The 24531-nt window shown below is 44.5% G+C and overlaps 1 protein-coding gene across 8 annotated transcripts in view; it reads left to right on the top strand.

Moving 5' to 3' along the window:
• Positions 1 to 24531, top strand: part of TECPR2 (tectonin beta-propeller repeat containing 2) — a 128933-nt gene that overhangs the window by 83340 nt on the left and 21062 nt on the right. For 5 of the 8 annotated variants that reach the window (XM_064292945.1, XM_064292944.1, XM_003408859.4 and 2 more), the window contains 3 exons: positions 425 to 514; positions 2650 to 2883; positions 9604 to 9752. In XM_064292945.1, coding sequence (XP_064149015.1) covers positions 425 to 514; positions 2650 to 2883; positions 9604 to 9752 — 473 coding nt within the window. The other 3 variants (XM_064292946.1, XM_023546546.2, XM_023546547.2) reach the window with 3 other exon arrangements.

Here is a 24531-nt window from a genome sequence, read left to right as displayed (position 1 = left end):
TCCAATGGGCAAGGTCGTGGGTCTGCATGGTGGCACCCACGGAGAAATGGAAGATGGACTGTTGCTCCCTTGTCTTTATCTTCCTAACTTAAGGGGACTCCAGGATTCGCTGTAAGATGGCAAAAACAGTTTACACTTGGCTGCCAACTGAAAGGTTGGTATGGTTCGAACCCAGCCAGCAGCGCCACGGAAGAAAGGCCTGGCGATCTGCTTCCGTAAAAATTACAACCAAGAAAATCCTATGGAGCAGTTCTACTCTGCAACGCGTGGATCTCTATGAGTTGGGATCTGCCCAGTGGCAGCAGATTGGGTTTTTTTAGAATTCACTGTAAGAGGCTTTGCAGGCCAGCTGTTGTCTAGAGCTTTAGCTCTGAAGGGGATTTTTTCTTTCTCTCTTTAACATATTCTTCCTGTTTATTTCCAGGCACTTACTGGAATAACGTTGTTCCCCGTGGGACAGCTTCTGCAACAAAATGGGCCTTTGTACTGGCCTCTGCAGCTCCCTCAAAGGAAGGTCGGTCCATCTTAGCTTGGTTGAGAAATACGGGGCACAGGCTGGCAGTGAGAAAAGTTAAAACTGTGATCCGAGCATGGCCATGTTGGCGATGGAGGGTGCAGCTGCGTGGGCCTCTGAGACAGACGATGTGGTGTCATGGGCAAGCAGCCGTGTTAGCTGAGTGCCTGGCTGAGCCATGGGCCCCAGCAGCTGCACAGGTCTGGCCAAGGGAGCCACTGGGAAGGGCTTAAGTGTGGTGAGGCTGCCTGAGTCTGAAGGGGGGCACGGTGTGGCCGATAGAGCCGTGGCAGTGGCTGTCAGCAGCACACAGGGCCATGCATAGCTGCCCGTGGAGAGTGTGCTTCCTTAGCACCTCCCCATCACTCCTGCAGACTCTTCTGTCACCTCCTAGCACCCTTTCTAGTTCACAGCCTCTGGCCAGCAGGACCCCCACATTCCTGCCTCATGAAGACAGACCTTCCCCTGCAGGAGATGCCTCCTCACCTGCCATTTGGTCAGAGCGCACAGTCCCTCACAGAGCCAGGAGAGCCAGTATCCTCTTCCAGGACTGCGCCAGGGTCAGGTCCTGGCCAGCTTAAGCCATTTGTCCTGCTCGGTTGCGGGCTTAGTGCATGAGCACTCACTCCCCAGCTCGCTTTGGCCAAAATCCTAAAATCCAGAAAGCTCTAAAGACCACAGGTTATTTCCTAAGTTTGGTATAAATTCATTTGGCAGCAAAACCTGACCTGAGCTGATGCGAGACTCTTTTCAGTCTGGATTTGTCGTTTATCGTGACTCTTCCCCTACGCTGTGCTACAGAAAGATGAGCCCGCTTCCTCAGGGCTCTGCATCCATATACGGCATACCCATTACATTAGGTTCTCAAAACCCAAAATAAAAACCAAAACCTGTCTGACCACAAATCGTAGATAAGGGACTGTGAAGCCCTGTATTGTTTTATGACCCAGAGTGGGACTTCCATGAGGGTTACTTACATTTTGAACAGAATCTGTTAAACCTAAAGGACCCCGTATAAATGGTGGAGCAAATAAAGGATGTACACTCACTCCTCACTCCTCACTTATTGACATGGTTAGGTTCCTTATGTGAAAATTGGCATTACGCAAAAATGGAGGACAACCACATCAGACACAAAAGGGAGGATGACTACCTCATTATGTAACTGCCAAATTACATCATTACAGAACTAACTGCCAAACCACTGAGACTCATGGCCCAGCCAAGTTGACACATAAACTTAATCATCACAGCCAGCGTCACTCTCGCCTCGTGCCTCTGTTGTTTGTTACTGCCAGGCGTATGTTGTTAATATGCAAAATAATCAGTAGATTGTTTACTATTGTCGTAAATGCAAAATGTTGGATAACAAGATAGTCAATAAGTGAGGAGTAGGTATAGCTTAGAGGTGAAGCTGGGAAGGAAGACTTCCCAGCTCCTGAGGCTCCTCCAGCAGCTCTGCCTGTGACCAGGATATTTCTGGAGTACAGGAGCCTCCTTACCAAGCGACTGCTGACCCTGATTCCCCAGGGCTGCCTTTCCTCTTGGTAAAATTTAACATTCTGCTTTTAAAATGCTCTGATGACTTTGCTCAAGCCAAAGACTCCCCAGCTCATTCTAAAATGTCAAGGTCAGAGCCATTAAGCTGACACTATTAAAAAGAAAAACAGTTGTGTCTAATTGACTCTGACTCATGGCGACCCCATATGTGTCAGTAGAACTGTGTTCCGTAGGATTTTTAATGGCTCATTTTCAGGAAGTAGATCTCCAGGCCTTTCTTCTGGGGCATCTTTGGTAGACTCGAACCTCTAACCTTTTGGTTAGCCATCGAGCGTGCTAAATGTTTGCGCCACTCAGGGACTTCTAAGCCAACACTATAAAACCAAGCACACTATAGTCTTCGTAAAATCTCATATGTCCGGCTTCCTATCCATTAAAAAAAGAAGAATCCTGGGTTCGTTTCTTGTTAGCTGGTAGGTCATAGTGCTCCTCTGACTTCTCATTTCAACCCCACAGACACACCTGCTGGGGATGGAGTGAGGTGGAAGCAGCACCGTGTTTGGGGCCAAGGGGCCCTGTGTGTTGCAAGCGGGCAGCGTGGGCAGTGCCCCTGACACCCTGGGCCTTTCCTGCAGGCAGCTCCCTGTGGCTGTGCCAGAGCAGCAAGGACCTCTGCTGCATCAGCACCCGGAGCGCCCAGTCCCGCCCCTCCACCGTGCAGCTGCCCCCGGACGCCGAGATGAGGGCCTACGCCGCCTGCCAAGACGCACTGTGGGCGCTGGACAGCCTTGGCCAGGTGTTCATCAGGACACTATCCTGGAGCTGCCCCACAGGGATGCACTGGACTCGGCTGGACCTTTCCCAGCTAGGTATGGCTGTCTGCATGAGCTCCCTGGCGTCCTTCCTCTGCTTGTGCCGGTCCTGTGTGAGTTCTCAGCCCTGGTAGAAGCTGCTAAGTTTTAGAAGAGAGTGCCTTACTCCTTAGGAATGGCTGTGCCTTGTCATCTTGTTAGGTGCTTTACTCTCTCCTCCATTAAAACTTGCCTTGTTTGCATATGCAGGTGCAGGGCTGTGCAGGCAGGCTGCACGCATGCCCAGAGGGTTACATCAGACCAGACCTGTGACGGTCAAGTTGATGCCGACTCATAGCAACCCTGTAGGACAGAGTAGAACTGCCCCATAGGGCTCCCAGGGAGCGCCTGGTGGATTTGAACTGCAGACCTTTTGGTTAGCGGCTGAGCTCGTAACTCAATTTCTAAGCAGTTCCGGGGTGTGAGTTCTGATCCAGTATTTGGCTTGTTACTGATAGTCAAAAATAAAACTGCGCAGCATGCTGGCGCAAGATGTCCTTACAAGTAAGTAGCCTGGCCCATGACACAGCTCACCTCATGGGAGAGGTCTCGGCTTGGCTCCGGGGCCTGAGGCAGGTTCCTAGAAGCAGTTCATAGGGACGGTTTTATGTCTGTCCTCTCCAGCTCAGTCTTGTCTTTACGTATGTTCTGACATTGGAAACATACAAAATGGAAGCCCATCTTCCTGGTGAAATAGACAGCAACGAGCAGCCCTTGCCACCCATGTGATCTATATAGCCTCGATGACAGCCTTGACTTCAGGTAGGGCCAGGCCATTGTAAGGTCTGGAATGTTCCTGGTCTTCTCTAAAGCGAAAGCAAAAATTTCACTGTCGGGGATGATCGTAGCTAAGTGTCAAGTCATGAACATGGTTTGACCTTTAGTTCCTTTTTTAAGACACAGCATTCCCTCTCCCCTCTGCCCAGTACAAACTATCACTTCAGCTGCTGCTTTCGGATTAAATAAAGAGAAGTCTTAAATTAGAGGCTAGATACGGAACATTGCAGTGAGTTATCACAGTCCTAGTTTTTGGAAGAAAATCTGCATCGCTTAACAGATACTTAAAATGCTTTCTAACGTTTCATTTCCCAGTACACATAAATATGCACTGTGTCAGGCAGTGGAATGTTTACCAAACTAGTGTAATTTAATTCTTCTGGGCACGGTGGTAAATGAAGAAATAGTCGGTGTCTGCTTATGCCTTTAGGTAACAAATAGGATTACATTATGCAGTAATTTATGTGGAAAAGTTTTATAAATAATAAAATACCAAATAACGGTCATTTTCTGGTTAGAAAACAAATGTTTAAAAATCACCCTAAAGGGAAAATGTCTGCACTGATGAATACAGTACTGGTTTAAAACTTTTTTTTTTTTTTTTTAAATGGGAAGCAAAATAAAACAGAGAAAGGAGGGACGTGGCAGTGTGTCTGCTGGGCCATGCCATAGCAGCACCCGCAGATCTCAGGGGCCTTAACAGTAACTCTTGCTGTCCTGCGCATGTGAGTCCATCTGCCAGTCTGCTGGTCGGTGTCCTCCAGCAGCAGTGTTCTCAGCCAGGCTGCCTGGGTCTGTGGCTCCCCACCTGATCTCGGAGGGCCCCTGCTGTTGCTTTTAGGCTTCTGTTCAGAAGTAACAGGTCACTTCCGCTCCGTCCCACTGGTCTGCACAGGTCACAGGGCCCCACTGAGTCCAGGGAAAATGCTAGGTGGTCTCTGCCACCCCCTTGACTGTCCACTTAGAACAGTCTCAGAAACCTTATATGTCAGGCGCTTGCCTTTGCGGAAAAGCCCTTGAGGAGGCTTTTCCACGTCTGACCTGTATCTTCAGTTCAGGGTAAGATGACTGATACACTGAAGTAAACATCCTAGCAGCCTGTCACAGTCGTCCTAAAGGAATGCCCATTCCATGTTCTGCTGAACATACTGCTGTTGACCACTGACTCTGAAAGGCCACCTGGTGGGTTTTTGTAACCAGGTGGCTCTGTTAGCACAACCAGTCACTGCATACGCATCTTCTCCTGGCGGGTTGGGGCTCCAACATGAGGTGTTTTTTTTTAATTGGCATTTGTTTCTCAGCTATTTCTAGAATCCACTGCTGAAGGTAATTTATTTTGATTGGTACAGATTCTTCAATGTGCACTGCTAGAGTTCCAGAGAGTCGGCTTGAACTCCCTGGTTAGGCCATTTGATGAAAAATTAAAGGAGGAGAAAACACACTGAGGTATCGGAGAAATCACCGTCCTTAGGAAGCACACAAGGGAAGTGTGACTTTTATGTGGTGGTGAATTCAGAATGTTAAGTCGATGTCATAACTGAAGGCACAGGATGAGAGGTCCCCAGAACAGAGTCCTAGTGCTGGCGTGTCCCCTGCGTCAGCCCCAGGTGTGAGAGGTAGCTGGGCACAGTGCCCATCCGTCTCTGTGCTTGCACTCAGACATGCCCCGGGGCCGGCATCCTTCCCCACGCCTCCCCGAGGCAACATCCCAGCCAGTGTGGGTGCACCATTTTCCTGCTTAAAAGTCAGAGTGACCCATCAAAACAAAACACTTCTACTCATCAAAAGACGCTGTTGAGAAAATGAAAAGGCAAGCCCCAGACTGAGAGAAAACATTCGCAGTGTGCGTATCTGCCAGCAGTCTTGTATCCAGAATGCACAGAGAACTCTCTCACTAATGAGGAGATAGGCTGTCCAGTTTTAAAAAGGGACAAAAGACTTAAACAGACACTTCACAGAAGAAGATACACAAATGCCTTTAAGCACATGAAAAGACAACGTCATAGTTATCAGGGACATGCAAGTGCAGACCATGACAGGACATCACCCCACAGCTTCCAGGATGATGGCATGAGATGGTGCCTCTAGACACCCAGTATTGGTGAGGCGCGAGCAGAAAGAACGCCCACAGCCTGCTGCGGGGGAAACTGGCCACTTCTATGAATGTCAGACTCACATCTACCCCATAGCCCAGCAATCCCACTCCTATTTATTTATCCAAGAAAAACAGAAAAACACCTGTTCGCAAAAAACCTCTAGGAATGCCCACGGCAGCTTTATTCACAATAGTGAACACTGGAGGTGGACCACATGTCTATCCACGGATGAATGGATAAGCTAACTGTGGGATTTTCATGAAGTGAAATGGTAGGTGATAGGTAGGTAGGTAGGTAGATAGATGATAGCTGTTGTCGACTCTGACTCGTACCACTGCGTAGAACAGAAAGAAAAGTTGCTCCATCCTGCGCCGTCTTTATGATCATCAGCACATTTGAGTTCATCTTTGTGGTGATTGTGCCAATCCATCCCACCTTGCTGGTTCTCTGCTTCGCCAGCCATCCCCTCCTGGTGATGTGTCCAGAGCAAGCAAGCCAGATAATGTTCTGTTGTGACCCAGAGTATTTTCATTGGCTAATTTTTAGAAGTAGAATGACAGGCCTTTCTTCCTAGTCTGTTGTACTCTAGAGGCCCTGCTGAAGCATGTCCGTAATGGGTGACCCTGCTTATATTGGAAACACCAGCGGCATAGCTTCTGCATGACAGCAACATGCAAGCTACCACGGTACAGCAAAATAACAGACGGGTGGTGGAGTGGAATAATACTCAGCAATGAAAAGGGGTGACACCGTGGATGAATCTCACCTACATTAGGCTGACACAAAAATACATACCTTATGCCCCTGTTTATATGAAGTTCTGGCATAAGCTAAGCTAATCTATGGTGATAAAAAGTCATTCGAGTGGTTCCCTCGGGGTAGAAGGTATTGGCAGAAGGGGCTTGGCCACCTTCCTGAGATGATCCAGACGTTATCTATGATAGGGTGCGGGTTACCCAGGACCGTTAAGGTCTGTGCATTTCCCTGTGTGTCACGTCGTGGCTGGGGTCGTATCCGGAGATCAGGGGACCACACCTGGAGTCCAGCAGGCCTGGGCACAAACCTTAGATCCACCCCTTTTTGCCTCTTAGCCAGATCTATTTATCTCTTAAAGTCTGAACCTCCGCCTCTTCCCAAGCCCAGCAGAGTCTGCACACCTGATGTGAATGGGATAGAACAAATTGTAAATTGTAGAAACAAAACAAAAAAATTGCCATTGAATCAGTTCCAACTCATGGCAACTTCATGTGTGTCAGAGTAGAACTGTGTTCCATGGGATTTTAGTGGCCGATTTTTGGAAGCAGATGGCCAGGACTTTTCTTCTGAGGTTCCTCTGGGTGGACTTGAACCTCCAGCCTTTTGCTTAGCAGCCAAATGCATTAACTGTTTACATGACCCAGGGCTCCTCATGTGTTAAGTGGGGTCATAATAACTATACAGCATTTTATGAGGCCAGAAATGAGGACAGCTGAACCTGTCCTACACAGTTGCCCAGTAACCATTGGCTTTTGCTCCCATTGCTAGGTGTAGACTACTGTCAAACGTATTTTCTCATTAAAGCCTATTCCCATTTCCTTTCCTCTTAAAATCAACTTAATCAACAAGGAGAAAAATAAAAATGAAAATTCTTCAGGAGATGTCTTAGTTATCCAGTGCTGCTATAACAGAAATACCATAAGTAGATAGCTTTAACAAACAGAAATCTATTTTTTCACAGTTTAGGAGGCTAGAAGTCCAAATTCAGGGTGCCAGGTACGGTAGAAGGCTTTATCAGCTCTGGGGGAAGGTCCTTGTCATCAGTCTTCACTGGGTCTGGGAGTTTTTCAGTGCAGGGACTTCCAAGTCCAAAGGATGTGCTCTGCTCCCAGTTCTTCTTCCATGGTGGTAGGAGGTACTTCTTTTCTGCTGCTTCTCTCTTTTATATCTCAAAAGACATTGACTGAAGTTACAATCTAATCCTGTAGATTATGTCCTGCCTCATTAACATAACTCTCAAGCCCTGCCTCATTAACATCGTAGAGGTCAGGATTTACAACATATAGGATCATTATATCAGATCGCAAAATGGAGGACAACCACACGATATTGGGAATCATTGCCGAGCCAAGTCGACATAGTTTTTTGGGGTACGTAATTCAGACCATAACAGCAGGCTTAGATAGCTCATCTCAGTTCTAATTAGGATCGGGATTAACTGCTTAAATGTGTTCCCTCTCCCTGAATACAGAATTTGCTGCCAATACTCATGAATTGATGGAGTTAGAGATGGGACCCACGTTGAGATGTTTTGTACTAGTGCCCAGTGGTTCAGGTCCTGTGCTGATGGCATCTGGACCACTTGCCCTGGCCTAGGAGGGCCATCAAGTGGCCCCCAGGAGGTGGCAGGGCACCAGAGGCCTTCATAAATATCCTGTGTTGGAGTCTTCCCGAGCCCAGCAGAGTTTGCACACGTGATGTGAATGGGCAGAACCGATTGAATGTCGTAAAAATGGCGCAGTGGCATCAGAGTTCCTCTAACTTCACGAGGGGAAGAGAACATCATCAGCGTCAGCCCAAGGCTGATGGTTCCTGTGAGGTAGAGATCAAACACACCTCCACCCTCCGTCTTTTTACCAATTCTGACAGCAGCCGCCCCCCTGCCCCGCCACACACACACACACACACACGGCAGTCTCTACTTGTCTGCTTGGTTCGATACTTCGTTGCACGGCAGTCTCTACTTGTCTGCTAGGTTTGATACTTCGTTGTAGCAGCCACACAGAACTCACAAACCATACTCACGTTTATGGGGTTTATTAGGGAAGTAAAACTAAACCAAACCTATTGCCATCGAGTCGATTCTGACTCATGACGACCCTATAGGACAGAGTAGAACTGCCCCATAGCGTTTCCAAGAAGCACCTGGTGGATTCGAACTGCCGACCTTCTGGTTAGCAGCTGTAGCTCTTAACCATTATGCCACCAGGCTAACAGGTGACAATTCAGGATCAGGAATGACTTAGCATACAGTTCTTTGGTCAGGAGAGCTTCTCAGTCATGCCCTCAGGAAGGCCTCTCTCGGCCCCTTGGCCCTCAGCCTGACCTCTGCATTACTTGAGCAACTGTTACAAAGGTCTTTAGCTCCACCAGTAAGTGCCTGGGGGCATCCCACTCCATCAATAAGCCTCCCATCCAAAGATGCTCAACTCCCTCACTCCATGGGTCAGTGAGCCCACTGTAGTCTCCTTGCTCTGTGGGCCAGGAAGCCCACTGCACCATCTACGGCTGGTCTCATGGTTCTACCGCACTTGCTGATCCTGCTTGTTGCCTCGCGCCGGTCTCTTGGTTCTGCTGCTGCTGTTTCTCTGCCACCACTTTTCGCCATCTCATGGTGTCTCTGGTGTTAACGGCTCTCTCTTTATCTCCTGGGTCTAGGAGGTTCTCTGTGCAGGGACCCTAGGTCCAAAGGATGCACTCCACTCCTGGTTCTTCTTTCTTGGTGGTAGTGAGGTCTCTGTCTGCTCTGGGACAGCTCATTTTAAGCCTAGTGAGGTGGAAAACCTGACCAGTACCCTCGTTAGGGTTCTATACACCTCATTTGCATGGTCCCATACCCACAGGTGTACCTTACCTGCATTACTGGCAATGTTGTCCAGTCCCCTTGGTGGGCCATAAGCGTCTTATTTACAGTCCCACCCAGTCCTTTTGTAGGAGTCACAAGACATGGTGAGAAAAGCTGTATAAAAGCGATTCATCGCACTGCAAGAATTCATCCCAAAGTGCTGTCTCCTCATTCGCTTTGAAGTATAGAATCAAAGTTCACAGATGAAAGGTTAGTCCTTTCCCAGAGGTGGTTACAGTGTGTGTACTTTCCCTCTGTCTGCAGGAGCTATAAAGCTGACAAGCTTGGCGTGTGGAAATCAGCACATCTGGGCCTGTGATTCCAGGGGCGGTGTTTACTTCCGTGTCGGAACCCAGCCTCTGAACCCCAGTCTGATGCTTCCTGCCTGGATAATGATTGAGCCACCTGTCCAGGTAAGGAAAAGTTCACTGATGGGGTCTTGCTCTTCAGTAAGACAGAAGTTATTAGGGTGCTGTTGTTGGGAAACAGGAATGACAGCCTTTTACATGGGCTTCCCAGCAAATGCGGGGAGACACGTGCCCAGGCAAGACCTGGCCACAGTCAGCACTCTCTCATTCATCAGCATGCCAGTTTTGGAATCTGAGATCTGTGAAGTGTAGAGCCGAACAGATCTTCAAAGATCATCTGAGCCAACAGTCTAATAAAAATGCTTTGTTTCTGACTTTTTACAAAATGAGCATTATTTTTTTTTAAATCAAACAATATCCAAAAGTATAAAGAAGAAAGTGAAAGTCACATAAAATCTTGTCACCTGGAGAGAACCTATTATCAGCATTTTGTGAGTGCTTTCCCTGGTTCGTGGAAGACATCCCACTTCCTGCCCACCCTGACCTCTAGCCCCAGCCATATGGGTTTTTTTCTCTCGACTGTTCCACCTCAAATCAAAAATCCGATTTTAGTGCACTCTGGTGGTGTAGCGATGAAGAGATCAGCTGCTGACCAAAAGCTTGGCAGTTTGAATCCACCAGCCACTTCTGGAAACCCTGTGGGGCAGTTCTACTCTGTCCTATAGGGAGGGTCACTATAAGTCAGAATTGACTACATCAACAGGTGGAGGTATTAGTCTCTCTTAAGGATCTATTAGGCTAGGCTGCCATGCTAAGCATATTTCTGTTTAAAATGTGTAATTCATAGGCTGGGCCTTAATGAGCTATTTGCTCCAGCTCCCACAAATCCTTGTTTGGAGGCAGCAGCAAGGCAGGAATGGTTAATCCTTGAATAATGAATCCTTACTTACGTGGTATCTTAGTTATCTAGTGCTGTTATAACAGAAATACCACAAGTGCATGGCTTTAACAAACAGAAATCTATTCTCTTACAGTCTAGGAGGCTAGAAGTCTGAATTCAGGGTGCCACTCTAGGGGAAGGCTTTCTCCCTGTGTCAGCTCTGTGGGAAGATCCTGTCATCAATCTTCCCCTGGGTCTAGGAGCTTCTTAGCATAGGGACCCTGGGTCCAAAGTACACACCATGCTCCCAGCACTTCTTTCTTGGTGGTAATGAGGGCCCTCTCCTCTTTGCTCAATTTTCTCTTAAATATCTCAGAAGAGACTGATTCAAGATACAACCTAATCCTGTAGATTGAGTCCTGCCTTATTAACATCATAGAGGTTAGGATTTACAACACATAGGATAATCACATCAGATCACAGAATGGTAGACAACCACACAATACTAGGAATCATGGCCTAGCTAAGTTGATGTATTTTGGGGGGACACAATTCAGTCTGTAACACATGGGAACAGGAAGTCAAGGGTTTAGGTAAATGCCTGTGTTCATGACTTCTACGTTTTGGGCATCACAAGCCATCAGGGGCTGGGGTGACAATAGGGGCACAGGGTGCAGGGCTGGTCATGAAGGGCACTTGGTCCTGCCCATCCGAAATGGGAGACCCCAGAATTAAGTCAGGAGTCTGGTCAGGATTCTGTTCCAGCCACTTTTCAGTGGCCGTGACCACAGGAGGAACACTATGTCCTCATGGGCGAGTCTTCCCCCTCCGAAGGCTATTGGGAGAGTAATTAGAATGATGCCTATGAGGGCCCCATGTGATTATAAAGCTCCGTGCAAACATGAGGTTATACCTGATGAATTATAATGCTCCATGTCTCCTCCGCACACAGTGGAGTGCTAACAGTGTATAGTGGGAGCGGGCCACCCAGCAGAGGGGACCAGTATCACTGACATCGTTTAGCATTGCTGGTGCAGTGATGATGAAAAGCAAGCTGACTTGGAGTGGGTTTTAGTATGGTGTTTAAATTCTCTTCAGACAAGGCACCTTCTTGTTGCCTGTACCCAGATAGCCTCCTTTCTTTTGTCACTGTCTACAGATTCCTTTTTTTTAATAACAGCTTTATATTATTTTTTAATAGAGGTGCAATTCACATACCATAAAATTCACCCTTCTGAACTGTACCATTCAGTGCTTTTTAGTATATTCACAACGTTGTGTGACAATCACCACTGTCTCATTCTAGAACATTTCCATCTCCCCAAAAGGAAACCCTGTAGCCATCAACAATCATAGTCACTCCCCATCTCTGCCATCCCCCCAATCCTTGCCAGCCACCGATCTGCTTTTGTCTCCATGGATTTGCCTAGACTGGACATTCATATAAATTGAATCACATGTGGCTTTTTGTGTCCAGCATCTTTTACTTAGCGTAGTGTTTTCAGAGTTCATGCATCTTGTAGCATGTATCAGAACTTCATTCCTGTTTATAGCTGAATGATAGTCCATTGTATGGATATACCACATTTGCTTATCCCTTCATTCACTGATGGACATTTGGATTGCTTCTCTTTTTTCGTTATTACGAATAATGCTGCAACGAGCATACACGAACACGTTTTTGTATGGGCACGTGTTCTCATTTCTCCTGGATGTATACCTGTGAGTAGAACTGCTGGATCATATGGCAGCTCTGTATTTAACTTCTTGAGGAACTGCCGAACTATTTTCTTCAGCCTGCCATTTTGTATTCCCACCAGCAGTGTATGAGAGTTCCAGTTTCTCCACGTCCTGCGAGTACTTGTTATTGTCTGATTTTTTTTATTACAGCCATCCTACTGAGTATGATCTGGCATCTCATTGTGGTTTCGGTTTGCATTTCCCTGATGATTAATGATGTTGAGCATCTTTTCACGTGCTTGTTGGCCATTCGTGTATCTTCTTCGGAGAAGCCTATTCAAATCCTTTGTCCATTTTTTTGTTTAAATTGTGGTGAGAATACCCATACCCGTTGCTGTCAAGTTGATTCCTACTCATAAAGTGACCCTACGGGACAGAGTAGAACTCCCCATAGAGCTTGCAGGGAGCAGCTGGCGGATTTGAACTGCTGACCTTTTGGTTAGCAGCTGAGCTTATAACCCCTATGCTACCAGGGCTCCGTGGTGAGAATATGCAAAACAAAACATTTACCAATTAAACAATTTCTACATGTAAAATTCAGTGACATTGGTTACATTTTTCATACTGTTCTTTGCGCATTTTTTAATTGGGTATCTTTACTCTTGAGTCCTAAGAGCTCTTTATATGTTCTGGATGTTGTTGTTGTTGTTAGTTGCTGTCAAGTTGGCTCTGACTCCTGGTGGCCTTACGTAGAACTGAACAAAACGTGGCCCAGTCCCGAGCATCCTCATGATCGTTGGTACGTTTGAGCCCGTTGTTGTGGCTGTTGTGTCAATCTGTCTCATCGAAGGTTTTCGCTCATTTTCACTGACCTTCTGCCAAACATGATGACCTTTTCTAGTAAATATTCGGGATACTAGACCCTTATCAGATATATGGTATATAGATATTTTCTCCCATTTTGTTAATTGTGTTTTCAATTTCTTCATTGTGTTCTTTAATGCACAAAAATTTAAATTTTGATTAAGTCAGATTTTCTGTTTTTTCTTTTGTTGTGCTTTTGTTGTCAGGTTTAAGAAATCATTGTCCAATTCAAGGTCACAAAAATATACACCTATATTTTCTTCTAGGAGTTTCATAGTTTTAGCTCTTTAAATTTAGGTTTCAGATCCATTTTGAGTTAATTTTTATATGTCGTGTGAGGTAGGGGTCTGCATTCATTCTTTTGCATGTGGATATCCACTTGCCCCAGCACCATTTGTTGACAGACTACTTTTCAGGGGACACAGTCATGAAAGCTTCTTAGCCGTAACCATACACCTCCCAGGATTTAAGGGCTAGGAACCGTAGTCTTGGGACATCTAGATCAATTGATACATTATTATCCATGTAGACAGTGTTCTACATCCTACCTTGGTGAGTAGTGACTGGGGTCTTAAAAGCTTGTGAGTGGTCATCTGAGATACAACAATTGGTCTCTTCCTGTCCAGAGCAAAGAAGAGTGAAGAAAACCAAAGACTCAAGGAAACTATTAGTCCAGAGGACTAATGGACCACAGGAACCACAGGCCCCACTAGCTTGAGACCAGAATTAGATAGTGCTTGGTGACCACTGCCGGCCACTCTTATTGGGACTATAATAGTAAGTCATGGACAGAGTGGGAGAGAAAGTAGAACAAAATGCAAACTCATAAATAAGACCAGACTTACTGGTCTTATAAAGACTAATGGAACCCCTGAGACTATAGCCCTCAGACACCCTTCACACTTGGAACTGAAATCACTCCCGGAGATCAGATTATAGCCATACAATAGACAGGCCTATAAAATGAGTAATAACAGCAGGGAGGAATGTACACCTCAGAACAATCAACTATACAAGACCTAAAGGGCAGCATTTGCCCAAAAGCAAAGTTCAGAAGGACGATAAGGGCAGGAAAGCTGGGTGAATGGACATGGGTAGCCCAGGGAGGAAGTGGGGAGAATGCTGACACATTCAGGGTTTTGCAACCAATGTCACGAAACGAAACAAGCTGTGTGTAAATTGTTGAATAGGAAACTGATTGGCTCTGTAAACTTTCACCTAAATAATACAATGTTCAAAAAGCAAAAACAAAAAAAGACATTTCTTTCCCCCGCTAAATTAAATGGTCTTGGTACCCTTATCAAAAACCAACTGACCATAAATGCAAGAGTGTATTTCTGTACTCTCATGTCTGTTTTATTGATGTATTTGTCTATCCATATGCTGGTATCACACTGTCCTGATAAATTATTTGAAGTCAAAAGCGTGAGCCCTCCAAATTCTTCCCTTTGAAGATTGTTTGGCCTATTCTGGGTCCCTTGAATTTCCATACAAATTTTAGAATCAGCTTGTCAATATTTGCAAAAAAAAACCCAGCAAGAGTTTTGAGAGAGATTGCATTGAATCTGTCGATCAGCTTGGAGACTGTTGTCATCTTAACAGTTTTGTTTTCCAGTCCATGAACATGGGATGTCTTTCCATTTATTTTGGTTTTCTTTAGTTTCTTTTAATGTTTTGTAGTTTTCAGAGTATAAGTTTTGTACTGTTGTTAAATTTATTCCTGTTTTCTTCTTTTTGGTACTATCATAAATGGAATTTTTTTCTTAATTTCATTTTCAGATTCTTCATTGCTACTGTATAGAAATACAGTTGATTTTTGTATGTTGAACCTTGCTTAAACTTGACTATTAGTTCTTATAGTTTTTTTGTGTGTATTCCGTAGGCTTTGCTACATAGAAGATCATGTCATCTGTGAACAAAGATAATTTTACTTATTCCTTTTCAATCTGGATGCCTTTTATTTCATTTTCTTGCCTAAGTGCCCTGACTAGAACTTCCAGTACAATATTGAATAGAAGTGGCAAGAATGGACTTCTTTGTCTTGTTCCTGATCTTAAGAAGAAAGCATCCAGTGTTTCACCATTAAGTATGATGTTGGCTGTGGGTTTTTCATAGCTGCCATTTATCAGGTTGAGGAAGTTTCCTTCTGTTTCCATCTTGTTGAGTGTTTTTATCCTGAAAGGGTATTGGATTTTATCAAACGTTGTTTCTGCATCCATTAAGATGATCCTGTGGTATTTGCCCTTTATTAATGTGATATATTACATTGATTGATATTCTGATGTTAAAGCAACCTTGCATCCTTAAGATTAAACCCCCTTGGTCATAGTATATGATTCCTTTATGTGTAAGTTGTTGGATCCAATTTACTAGTAATTTGTTGAAGATTTTTGTGTTTATATTCATTGAGGGATATTGGTCTGCAGTGATTTTCCCTTGTGATGCATTTGTCTTGTTTTGGCATCAGGCTAATAGTGGCCTCATAGAATGAATTGGGAATGTTCCCACCTCTTCTGTTTTCGGAAGAGTTTAGGAGGGATTGGTGTTATCGTTCTTTCTTGAATATTTGGTAGAACTCACCAGTGAGATCATCTGGGCTTGGGCTTTTTTTTTTTTTTTTGGAAGTTTTTTTGATGACTAATTAAATCTATTTGTTTATTATAGGTCTGCTCGGAATTTTCTATGTCAATATCTTATGTCTTTCTAGGAATTTGTTCATTTCACGTAAAGTATCTAACTTACTGGCATACAGTTGTTCGTAGCATTCTGTTATAATCCTTTTAATTTCTGTAAGATCAGTAGTGATGTCCTCTTTTTCATTTCTGAGTTTTTAGTAATTTCAGTCTTCTGTCTTTTTTTCTTGATCATTTTAGCTAAAGATTTGTCAATTTTGTTGATCTTTCAAAGAACCAACTTTTGGTTTGTTGCTTTTCTCTATTCTTCTGTCCATTCATTTCTTCTCTAATCTTTACTATTTCTCCTACATGTCTTTTGCTCAGTCCTTCGCTTGTTGGTGATTTTTCTTTGATGGTTCCAAGTGCTCTTTGTCCAGTAGGGACACTGGACTGTGGGGGCTTGTGGTGCTCTGGCACTGGCTACACTGAGAGTAGCGAAGAGCTGCAGAGAGGAGGAGTGGGAGCCACAGGCTGCGGGGCTGAGCATTGGTGAGTGGGTCCAAGCACACTGTGCCAGCCTCACCTATTTCCCAACAAGCCAAAGGCCAGGGCCAGGCGAGTGGATACAGCCAGTGACCTCCAGGCAGGTGGCCTGTGCCATTACCCCACTTCTGCACGTGGACATCAGTCAGCAGCAATAGGGCCACCCAGGCACCTGGCAGAGATGTGGCTCAGTGATAGCGTTACATTGAGGACTACATGAAACCCCAAATTCCTAGTCCCTTGTCCTTCTGCGTTGTAGAGTAACTTCTAGAAAGCAAAACTAAAATTGCGGGAAGAAAGCATTACTGGAGTATTCTGTTGGCTGTAATGACCTGAAGCCTTGCCCAGGAAAATGGCCAGAATGGAGCAAATTCCCATGATAGGGCCTCAGAGCTGTGCTCTGAATCAAGTAGTGATTGCTAAATGGGCCGTTAAATATTAACTGCTTCAGGGAGTTCCTGCTGACTGGGACCATGTTTCCTTACTCTTAACTTGTAGTGTATCGAGAAGACATGCACTTTGCCGTGGACCTTGTGGGGACAGAATGCTTTTTAAACTGGCTCCTCGTGGAAAAAAGCAGCTTTCATGTGCGCAGGCCTTTACACCGCACTCCCTAAACCCTGCCCACCTGTCTCCTCTTTCTACCGCAGAGGTGGAAGGTTGGGGGAGTCCTCCCCACTTTGTTTCTACCCTGAGGGGGAGGTGGAAGGTCAGGGGACTCCTCGCCACTTTGTTTCTACCTGGGGTGGGGGAGGCGGAATGTTGGGGTGTCCTCCCTACTTTGTTTCTACCCTGGGGGGGATGTGGAAAGTCAGGGTGTCCCCCGACTTTGTTTCTGCCCTGGGGGGGAGATGGAAGGTCAAGGGAGTCCTCCCCAATTTGTTTCTACCCTGGGGGGGAGGTGGAAGGTTGAGGGAGTCCTCCCTAATTTGTTTCTACCTTGTGGGGAGAGGTGGAAGGTCGAGGGAGTCCTCCCCAATTTGTTTCTACCCTGGGCGGGAGGTGGAAGGTCGAGGAAGTCCTCCCCAATTTGTTTCTACCCTGGGTGGGAGGTGGAAGGTCAAGGAAATCCTCCCCAATTTGTTCCTACCCTGGGGGGGAATGTGAAAGGCTAGGGGAGTCCTCCCTACTTTGTTTCTACTCGGCGGGGGTGTGGAAGGTCGGGGGATTCTCTCTTTGCAGAGGAAACATTTCACTCACAACAGCTACATGACTTGCCTTGTGTCACAGCCTGAGCATGGCCAAGCTGAGCCTGGGAGCCAGGTTGCTGACCCCTGGCCCGGAGTAGCCCCAGATGGCTGGGACTGGCAGGTGCTGCTGCTGAGCTACACCTGGGTGGGGCTTATGCTGTGAGTGTATCTTTCCATCCAGTCTTCATGACCACTGGTCGGTGCTGTCACACCCCAGTGCCAGCTCAGAGACGCTCCAGCCTCGTAGCCAACAGGTGGCACAGCTGGGATGCAAACCCAGTGTGTGACACCCTCCTATGGCTCTGAGGACCAAGGCTTGGGCCAGACACCGACTGCAGGAGCCGTAGTGGAGTGCCACGCCACCATGGAATGTCATACACTCAGTGACACCCACACATGGTGGCTCAGGACCACGCTCCTGAGTCTTAGAATCACAGGGGTTCCCTGAGAAGATGGGCCAGGAGCATGAGAGAGGTGGGGGCTTACAAGAAGGATCTCGAGAGTCAAGATGGTTTATTTGAATCCATGTGTTAGAAAGTAATGGGCTTTACATGTTTTTATCATCATCTACATCTTCCGGCTTCATTTTGTTTATCCCTCGACTTGAGCCTCTTGGTCTGCATGTCAGATGTGTTTGCAGTTAAAACAGTACTGGAAGTGGGTGGAAGAGAGTTTCATGCTAAAGGGCACATGAAGTTGAAGCCACAGAAATTGTTTAAAATTAGCATCAGCTTTTCAATTTATTTTTGTTTTCTGTCCTCTTTTCTAGTAAAACCTCCCTGCCTATAGTAGTTTTGGAGTAAATTTGTAACAAAGTACTCAAAACAAATGACTCAGTTTTTCAAACTGCTAACATTTGGAAGGCTTTGGAGAAAATATTTATACTTGTCTTTCCCATCTTACAAGTTTGGAGCTTACTGCTTCAGTTAGAGAATGTTCTGCACAGATTAGAGGTGCCTCTAACACGTCGTGGCCATGCAATGGTCAGCACCGTGGCCTCCACATTGTGGACATGCAGTGGTTTGGGCACTGTGGCTCTGCGCCATGGACATGTAGTAGTCTGGGCACGTGGACTTTATACCACGGATGCGTGGTGGTCAGGGCACTGTGGCCTCCATGCCTTGGCTGCGCAGTGGTAAGGGCACCTTGGCTTCATGGTGGTCAGAGCACTGTGGCCTCGTGCTGGGTGAGCAAGTGGAGGAAGAACACAGTCATGCCCCACTTCAGCTCGACTTCACCCCTTCATTTGCTGTTTGCCACACTGTCTGGCGCATGGTCCCCACCATCCACCTTCTGTCTCTGGAACAAGCCCTGCTCCTTCCTCAGCTCTTTGTGCATGGTCCCATGTGCTCAGGGCTGTGCCTCAGCCACTTCTTCCTGTTGGACTGGCCACCAGCCACCGTCACTGCTCCAGAGCTGCCGGCTCTGCCTGGATCATAGGCTCGGCCTAGATAAGAAAGAAGCTGGGAAACCTGGGCAAACAGCCAAACTCATGTTTTTTTAACTTCTTTTTTTTTTTTTTTTTTTTAGCTGATTTAGGTATTTTTAGATCTTAGAACAAGATATAAGATAACTGTAAAAACATGAAGGTGGGTGGTGTCAGTGACAATGCTGGGCTGTGATCACTCAGACTTGGCCTTTAGGAAAGTTGACCCCTCATGGCGGGAAGGCCCACGACCAGTCTGCAGTAAAGAAGGTCCACCCCCCTTTCCCAAATCCAGCGAAGAGGAGTGACATTCAAGATGGCAGCACAGAGATGGTGCTGGAGCCGTTATTCCCCATTGACTGCAGGATAGGCAGCACTTACACTCCCCACTGTTGAGCAGGGAGCGATTTCAGTTGTATGAGCGGCCCCATTCCCCCTACCTGGCAGACGTGGTGTAGGGGGCTACAACCCAAGGCTGAGCTCGGGGAGTACCCTCAAGCACCCACTTCTAAGGGTTTTGGAGTCGTCTGACACCTCATATTCCCTCTGCTGGGCCCTGGGGACAGTGAAACCAGATCTCTCTGACCTCGTTTGGGACATGCTGGGTTAAATCCTGATGAAGAACATTAAACAGCAAGTCAGCTAATTTCTAGACAGACACTTCTCACAGGAATTTCCCTGACATATGTGTCTCATCCTGGGGCAGCGGGTATGATTGGCTCCTGGGGTGAGCACACAGACCTCATGTGACCAGAGCAATAGACAAGAATCCCAGCTTTTTAATAAAAGAAAGAAAAGGTTAATAAATCTGTGATTAGTGCCTTGGAGGTCTCCAGGCCAGTAAGGAATGTTACCAAGGATTTGGTGTAAAGGGGTGATGGATTAAATTATGGTATAGCCCTATGATGAAATACTCAACATACTTCTGTGTTATTTCAGAGGAGAGTTTTTATCTCCATGGAGAGATGCTCATGGTTCATCAGGAAGTAAAGTCAAGTCAGTTCCAAATAGCATGATTGATAAGGTTCTACTTTTGTGTGAAAAAAGATATTCACTGTTGTAGCGTAAGAATGTCATAGAGTAACAACCTGTGCTCCATTTAAAATAAACTCAAGAAGTTTGTTAAAGACACAGTTCTAGCTGGGAAGAGACTGAATTCCACAGAGTGAAAGCCAGCACTTCAAAATGGCAAAGCTGTGGGGACATTTTATGAGGAGAGAACAAAGAAGGTAAAAGTACACTCCTTGATTGGTAGTTACAAACCTAGATCATCGTATGAAGGGGGAGGCTCCAGAAGCAGGAGCTCATAAGGTGGTACTTCCTGTAGTGGGAGCTTATAAGGCAACTGGCTTAAAGTACTTCATGTGTCTTTCTTAGATTGCTTACAGCATGGTAATTGCAAGGGAACGTGACAGGAGGGGGAGTCACCACTTAGATCATAATTAACAAACATCCCTTCCTTGGAAACAGCCTGCTCAAACGGAACTTTTCCTGTGGGTATTTGCATGGGAGATTTAGATAAGGTTCGGTGCCAAGGTCTCCTCTCTGATGTTGTTTTTACATCCTTAACTTTATCACAGAGGAACAACATTTTTAGTTACATGATCAAGTCTTCACAGAAGATGGCTGTTGCTAGGGTGAAAACAGCACTAACAAAAAGGAGTTGAACCCAGACCTCAAGCCAGGCATTTCAGATTTTACCAGGTACTTCAATTCTGAATTTCCTTACACATTCCCTCCTTTTGATCAAAGACTTTGAGAGAAATTCTTTGATTAGTTCATTGGCTACTATTGTAAAAGAAGGCTTTCTTCTGCATGCACTTCAAGCAGATGAATGTTCTGGATGGCTGCTTATTTAACAAACCTTTAAGACCCAGATGCTGCGTGTGTGAAAAGGTAGCCAGGCACGTCTTCACTGTGCCATAACAGCCTGTTGCTTCTGTGGTCTCACTAGGTGAGGGTTATTGCAGGGCAGGCCCCATTAGACGAATAACCTGGCATCCGATGCCTTATTCAAGGAGTGGGCTCAAGTCCATCTGAAAGGTAAGTACTTTCTATATACATCATGCTTCTTGTAGGCATTAAATTGATTCTTTGGATAACATTTGTCAGAAATTTCATACAACATTTAATAGTTCCTGCAGTTATCATAATGATGATGTGTATCGTTAGTCCAGTTAACAGTATAGACTTAATCCATGAGCCAGTGCCTGAGGGCAGCCAGCTGAAAATATCTGGAAAAAGGGAATTTGACATAGGGGGTACTTGAAGCCAAGTGGCCTTTTGGCGGACCTGTCTCATGTCTTGTTCTTCTGCTGAAGTATTTATCCAGATGCAGCAGGAGGTATTGGCAACTGCACAGACTCCTCCTCCTTGTTAGGCTAAAAGAAAATCAAGTGCAATTCTTGAATCTAGTACAACTTTAACTAAAGAACATAGGAATTTCTGTTGGGCATCTGTGCTGTCAGCAAGCTTCTCAGTTATTTGGACCATAGTAGATAAGTTATGAATAGATTTATCAAGTTCAGGAATACCAATAAGGGGTAGGAGGTATCTTAGTTATCTAGTGCTACTATAACAGAAATACCACAAGTGGATGGCTTTAACAAACAGAAGTTTATTCTCTCACAGTCTAATAGGCTAGAAGTCCAAATTCAGGGCATCATATCCAGGGGAAGGCTTTCTCTCCCTGTTAACTCTGGAGGAGGGTCCTTCTCATAAGCTTCTCCTGGACTAGGAGCTTCTCCTCACAGGAACCGTAGGTCCAAAGGATGCGCTCTGCTCCCAGTGCTGCTTTCTTGGTGGTATGAGATCCCCCTGTCTAACTGCTCGCTTCTCTCTTTTATATCTCAGAAGAGGTTGGCTAAGACACAGTCCAATCTTGTAGATTGAGTCCTGCCTCATTAACGTAATTCCCACCTCATTAACATCATAGAGATAGAATTTACAACACATAGGAAAATCTCATCAGATGACAAAATGGTGGACAGTCATGCAATACTGGGAATCATGGCCTAGCCAAATTGATACACATATTTTTTGGGGACACAATTCAATCCATGATAAGAGACCTCAGAGAAATGCCCATCTGTCTCCGAGTATAAGAATGGATATCTAGAGGGCCCCTAAAACATGTAACATACATTGATTCGTCATATTCCAACCATCCAAACAGGCTAAAATCCAGATATGGGACTAATCATTTGGAGTGGCAATAGTTTCGTATCTTGATCCTCCACGTAAAAATAGGTACCCATTTTGATCCTCCATGTAAAAATAGGTACCCATTTTGATCCTCCACATAAAAATAGGTACCCACATGGGGCACATATTATGCTGGTCCTGGTGTGTTTATTTGGGAGAGGGATGGTTTGATTTATTTGTTCAAGCCAATTTTCTGTCAAGGAATTGTTACAGGTAGGCAGTTATCTTAATTTTAGTCAGTTCCACATTTGAATACAAAAAGGCATCTTTCCCTGTAAGCATGATGTTAAATTTCCTGTAAAAGACTTTGCAAAATCTGAGAGGGGCAGTATATGAAACTGAGTGCTCGTTTTTACACTTTGAAGGGTTTCAGGCCATTTCAGACCAATCCTTAACTCTAATCTGGGTTAGATTGAAACGTGGAACCTGGAGTTGAGCTGGTAACCCAGGGAGATACTGCAGTCTCACACATATGGATCACCTAAGAATGAAGTTAAACTTGATGGTAGACTGGGAACAAAACTATAGTCAGTATGGGAGAAGCTAATGGATCTGAATTAGGGTAGATTTTGAAATTTGATGGCAAATCCAGCAGTGAGACAGATTACTAGTACTAGCTACTGTCTGGGCTGTTCTGTCAAATGCATTGTCATTCCAAGAGTTGACCAGAGTGAGAGTTAATAACACGAAAATCATGAGGGTAAATTTCATAACGGAGAAAAATTTTCCAACACTTGTAAAACAAGGCAGCCAATAGAATAATAATGATTATAACTAAACAATAACTCTCTTCAAATATCGTGAGGAAGAAGCTAACTTAACAAAAAAATAAATCCAAGCTGATAAAGCAAAGCTACACCAAATGTGATGAATATTAAGCAAAAGGTAACAAATTCTATAGTCATTATTGCCAAATCCTCCAAGTAATAAGAACTACTTTGTGGAAAACAGAAAGACAAAAAAAAAAAAAAACACACATAGTAAGTAGGAAACCCAGTCCAATAATTTCAACTGCCTGAATTTCAACTGTAGTCTTGGGGTGAACTGTCTACTCACAATTGTGCACTTCTCACCATCCAGGCAGCTGAATTTTAGTTTGAGTTCTTGAGTTGTTCGGACCTTCCAGGTGGGAGCCGTGGTCTTCTTTAATTGGGAGAGATGAATCCAAGTTTTAACTCCCTGTGATTTAGCAGCACAAGGTTTAGTAAAGAGAGCTACATATGGTCCTTTCCAGCAAGGCTCTAGGGAATCTCGTAGCTGATGTCGTTTCTAATATACGTGGTCTAATATACATGATGTTGTTACTAATATACATAGTACCAGGCAAATTTGGGGATTTTGATTTTCAGCTGTCAAAGGCTCCTCTAACCTGTGAAAGTATTCCTTAAAGTATTGGGTTAATGCTGACAACATTTTACAATATTAGGGTCGGTATAAGCAACATAAGGGAGGGCCATTTGGTCTGAAGAACCGTTTCTCTTATCATAGCTATTTTACTATTCATTTCCTGGAGTCTGTGACACTTCTGAATATATTTTAGTCAGAACTTTGACACAAGTCATGACATCTTTTAATTCATAGGATATTCCGTAACCACCGTAGTGGTATTAGTTCCTGAAAGAGCTAATTCCTACATTAGAAAAAGGAAAAAAATGATTGCTTGTATCTAGAAAATAGAGCACTGTATATTAGTAATGTTCTCATTTAAATCTTATAGTAATTCTTTTACTCAGTTCCATGTAACCAGTTTTTGTACTTCGCTATTCTGAATCAGCAGCAACTTGAAAAAAACAAAACCTGGCAGTGTCTGTATAAAAGTTTTGAAAATTCCGATTTAGTTCAGTTACATCCATGTTCAAAATACTGTACTCCTCTTTATGAGTCTGATACAGTCCATTTTTGTTGCATTTCCAGTGAATCAGCAAAGTAAAACTTATCTCTGAATGATAAACTTAAAAATGGCTATGGTTAACTTACAATTCTTAAAAGTGAAAAGACTTAATGGGAAATAACTACAAAAGTAATGCATAGCCAAATGAAGTTAGTTTTAATTTAAGACAGAAATATCAATCAACATAACAATTAACCTTATTTCCAAAGAGCTTCAGGTACAAAACATAATAATCTTGAGACATACTATCATAGAGTTAGGATATGTCAAGAATATATTAATAAGACTCTAAACTTTTGAATGGTAATAAAAAAAAAAACTTTATGGGTAAACAATGTGAATTTTCCCATTTAAAACCATTGGCTTTGATCATGCTAGATATAAAAGAAAAAGTCTAAAAGAAAGTCGTGACTAGGTTATCAATTAAAATAATAAAATTATGACATAAGTCCGTGTTGTCTAGTATCAGACAAATATTACTGATATAAATTTTAACTTAAAGAAAATTTGGCACTTTTCCTTATTTGACATGTTTCATGTAATTTATAACATATTAAATGAATTTTTTGGCTTTTTGCTTTTTTATAAAAC

Source organism: Loxodonta africana, chromosome 10, assembly GCF_030014295.1.
Source record: "Loxodonta africana isolate mLoxAfr1 chromosome 10, mLoxAfr1.hap2, whole genome shotgun sequence".
NCBI classification, from domain to species: Eukaryota; Metazoa; Chordata; class Mammalia; order Proboscidea; family Elephantidae; genus Loxodonta; species Loxodonta africana.
This window is presented reverse-complemented; position numbering and strand designations above follow the sequence as displayed.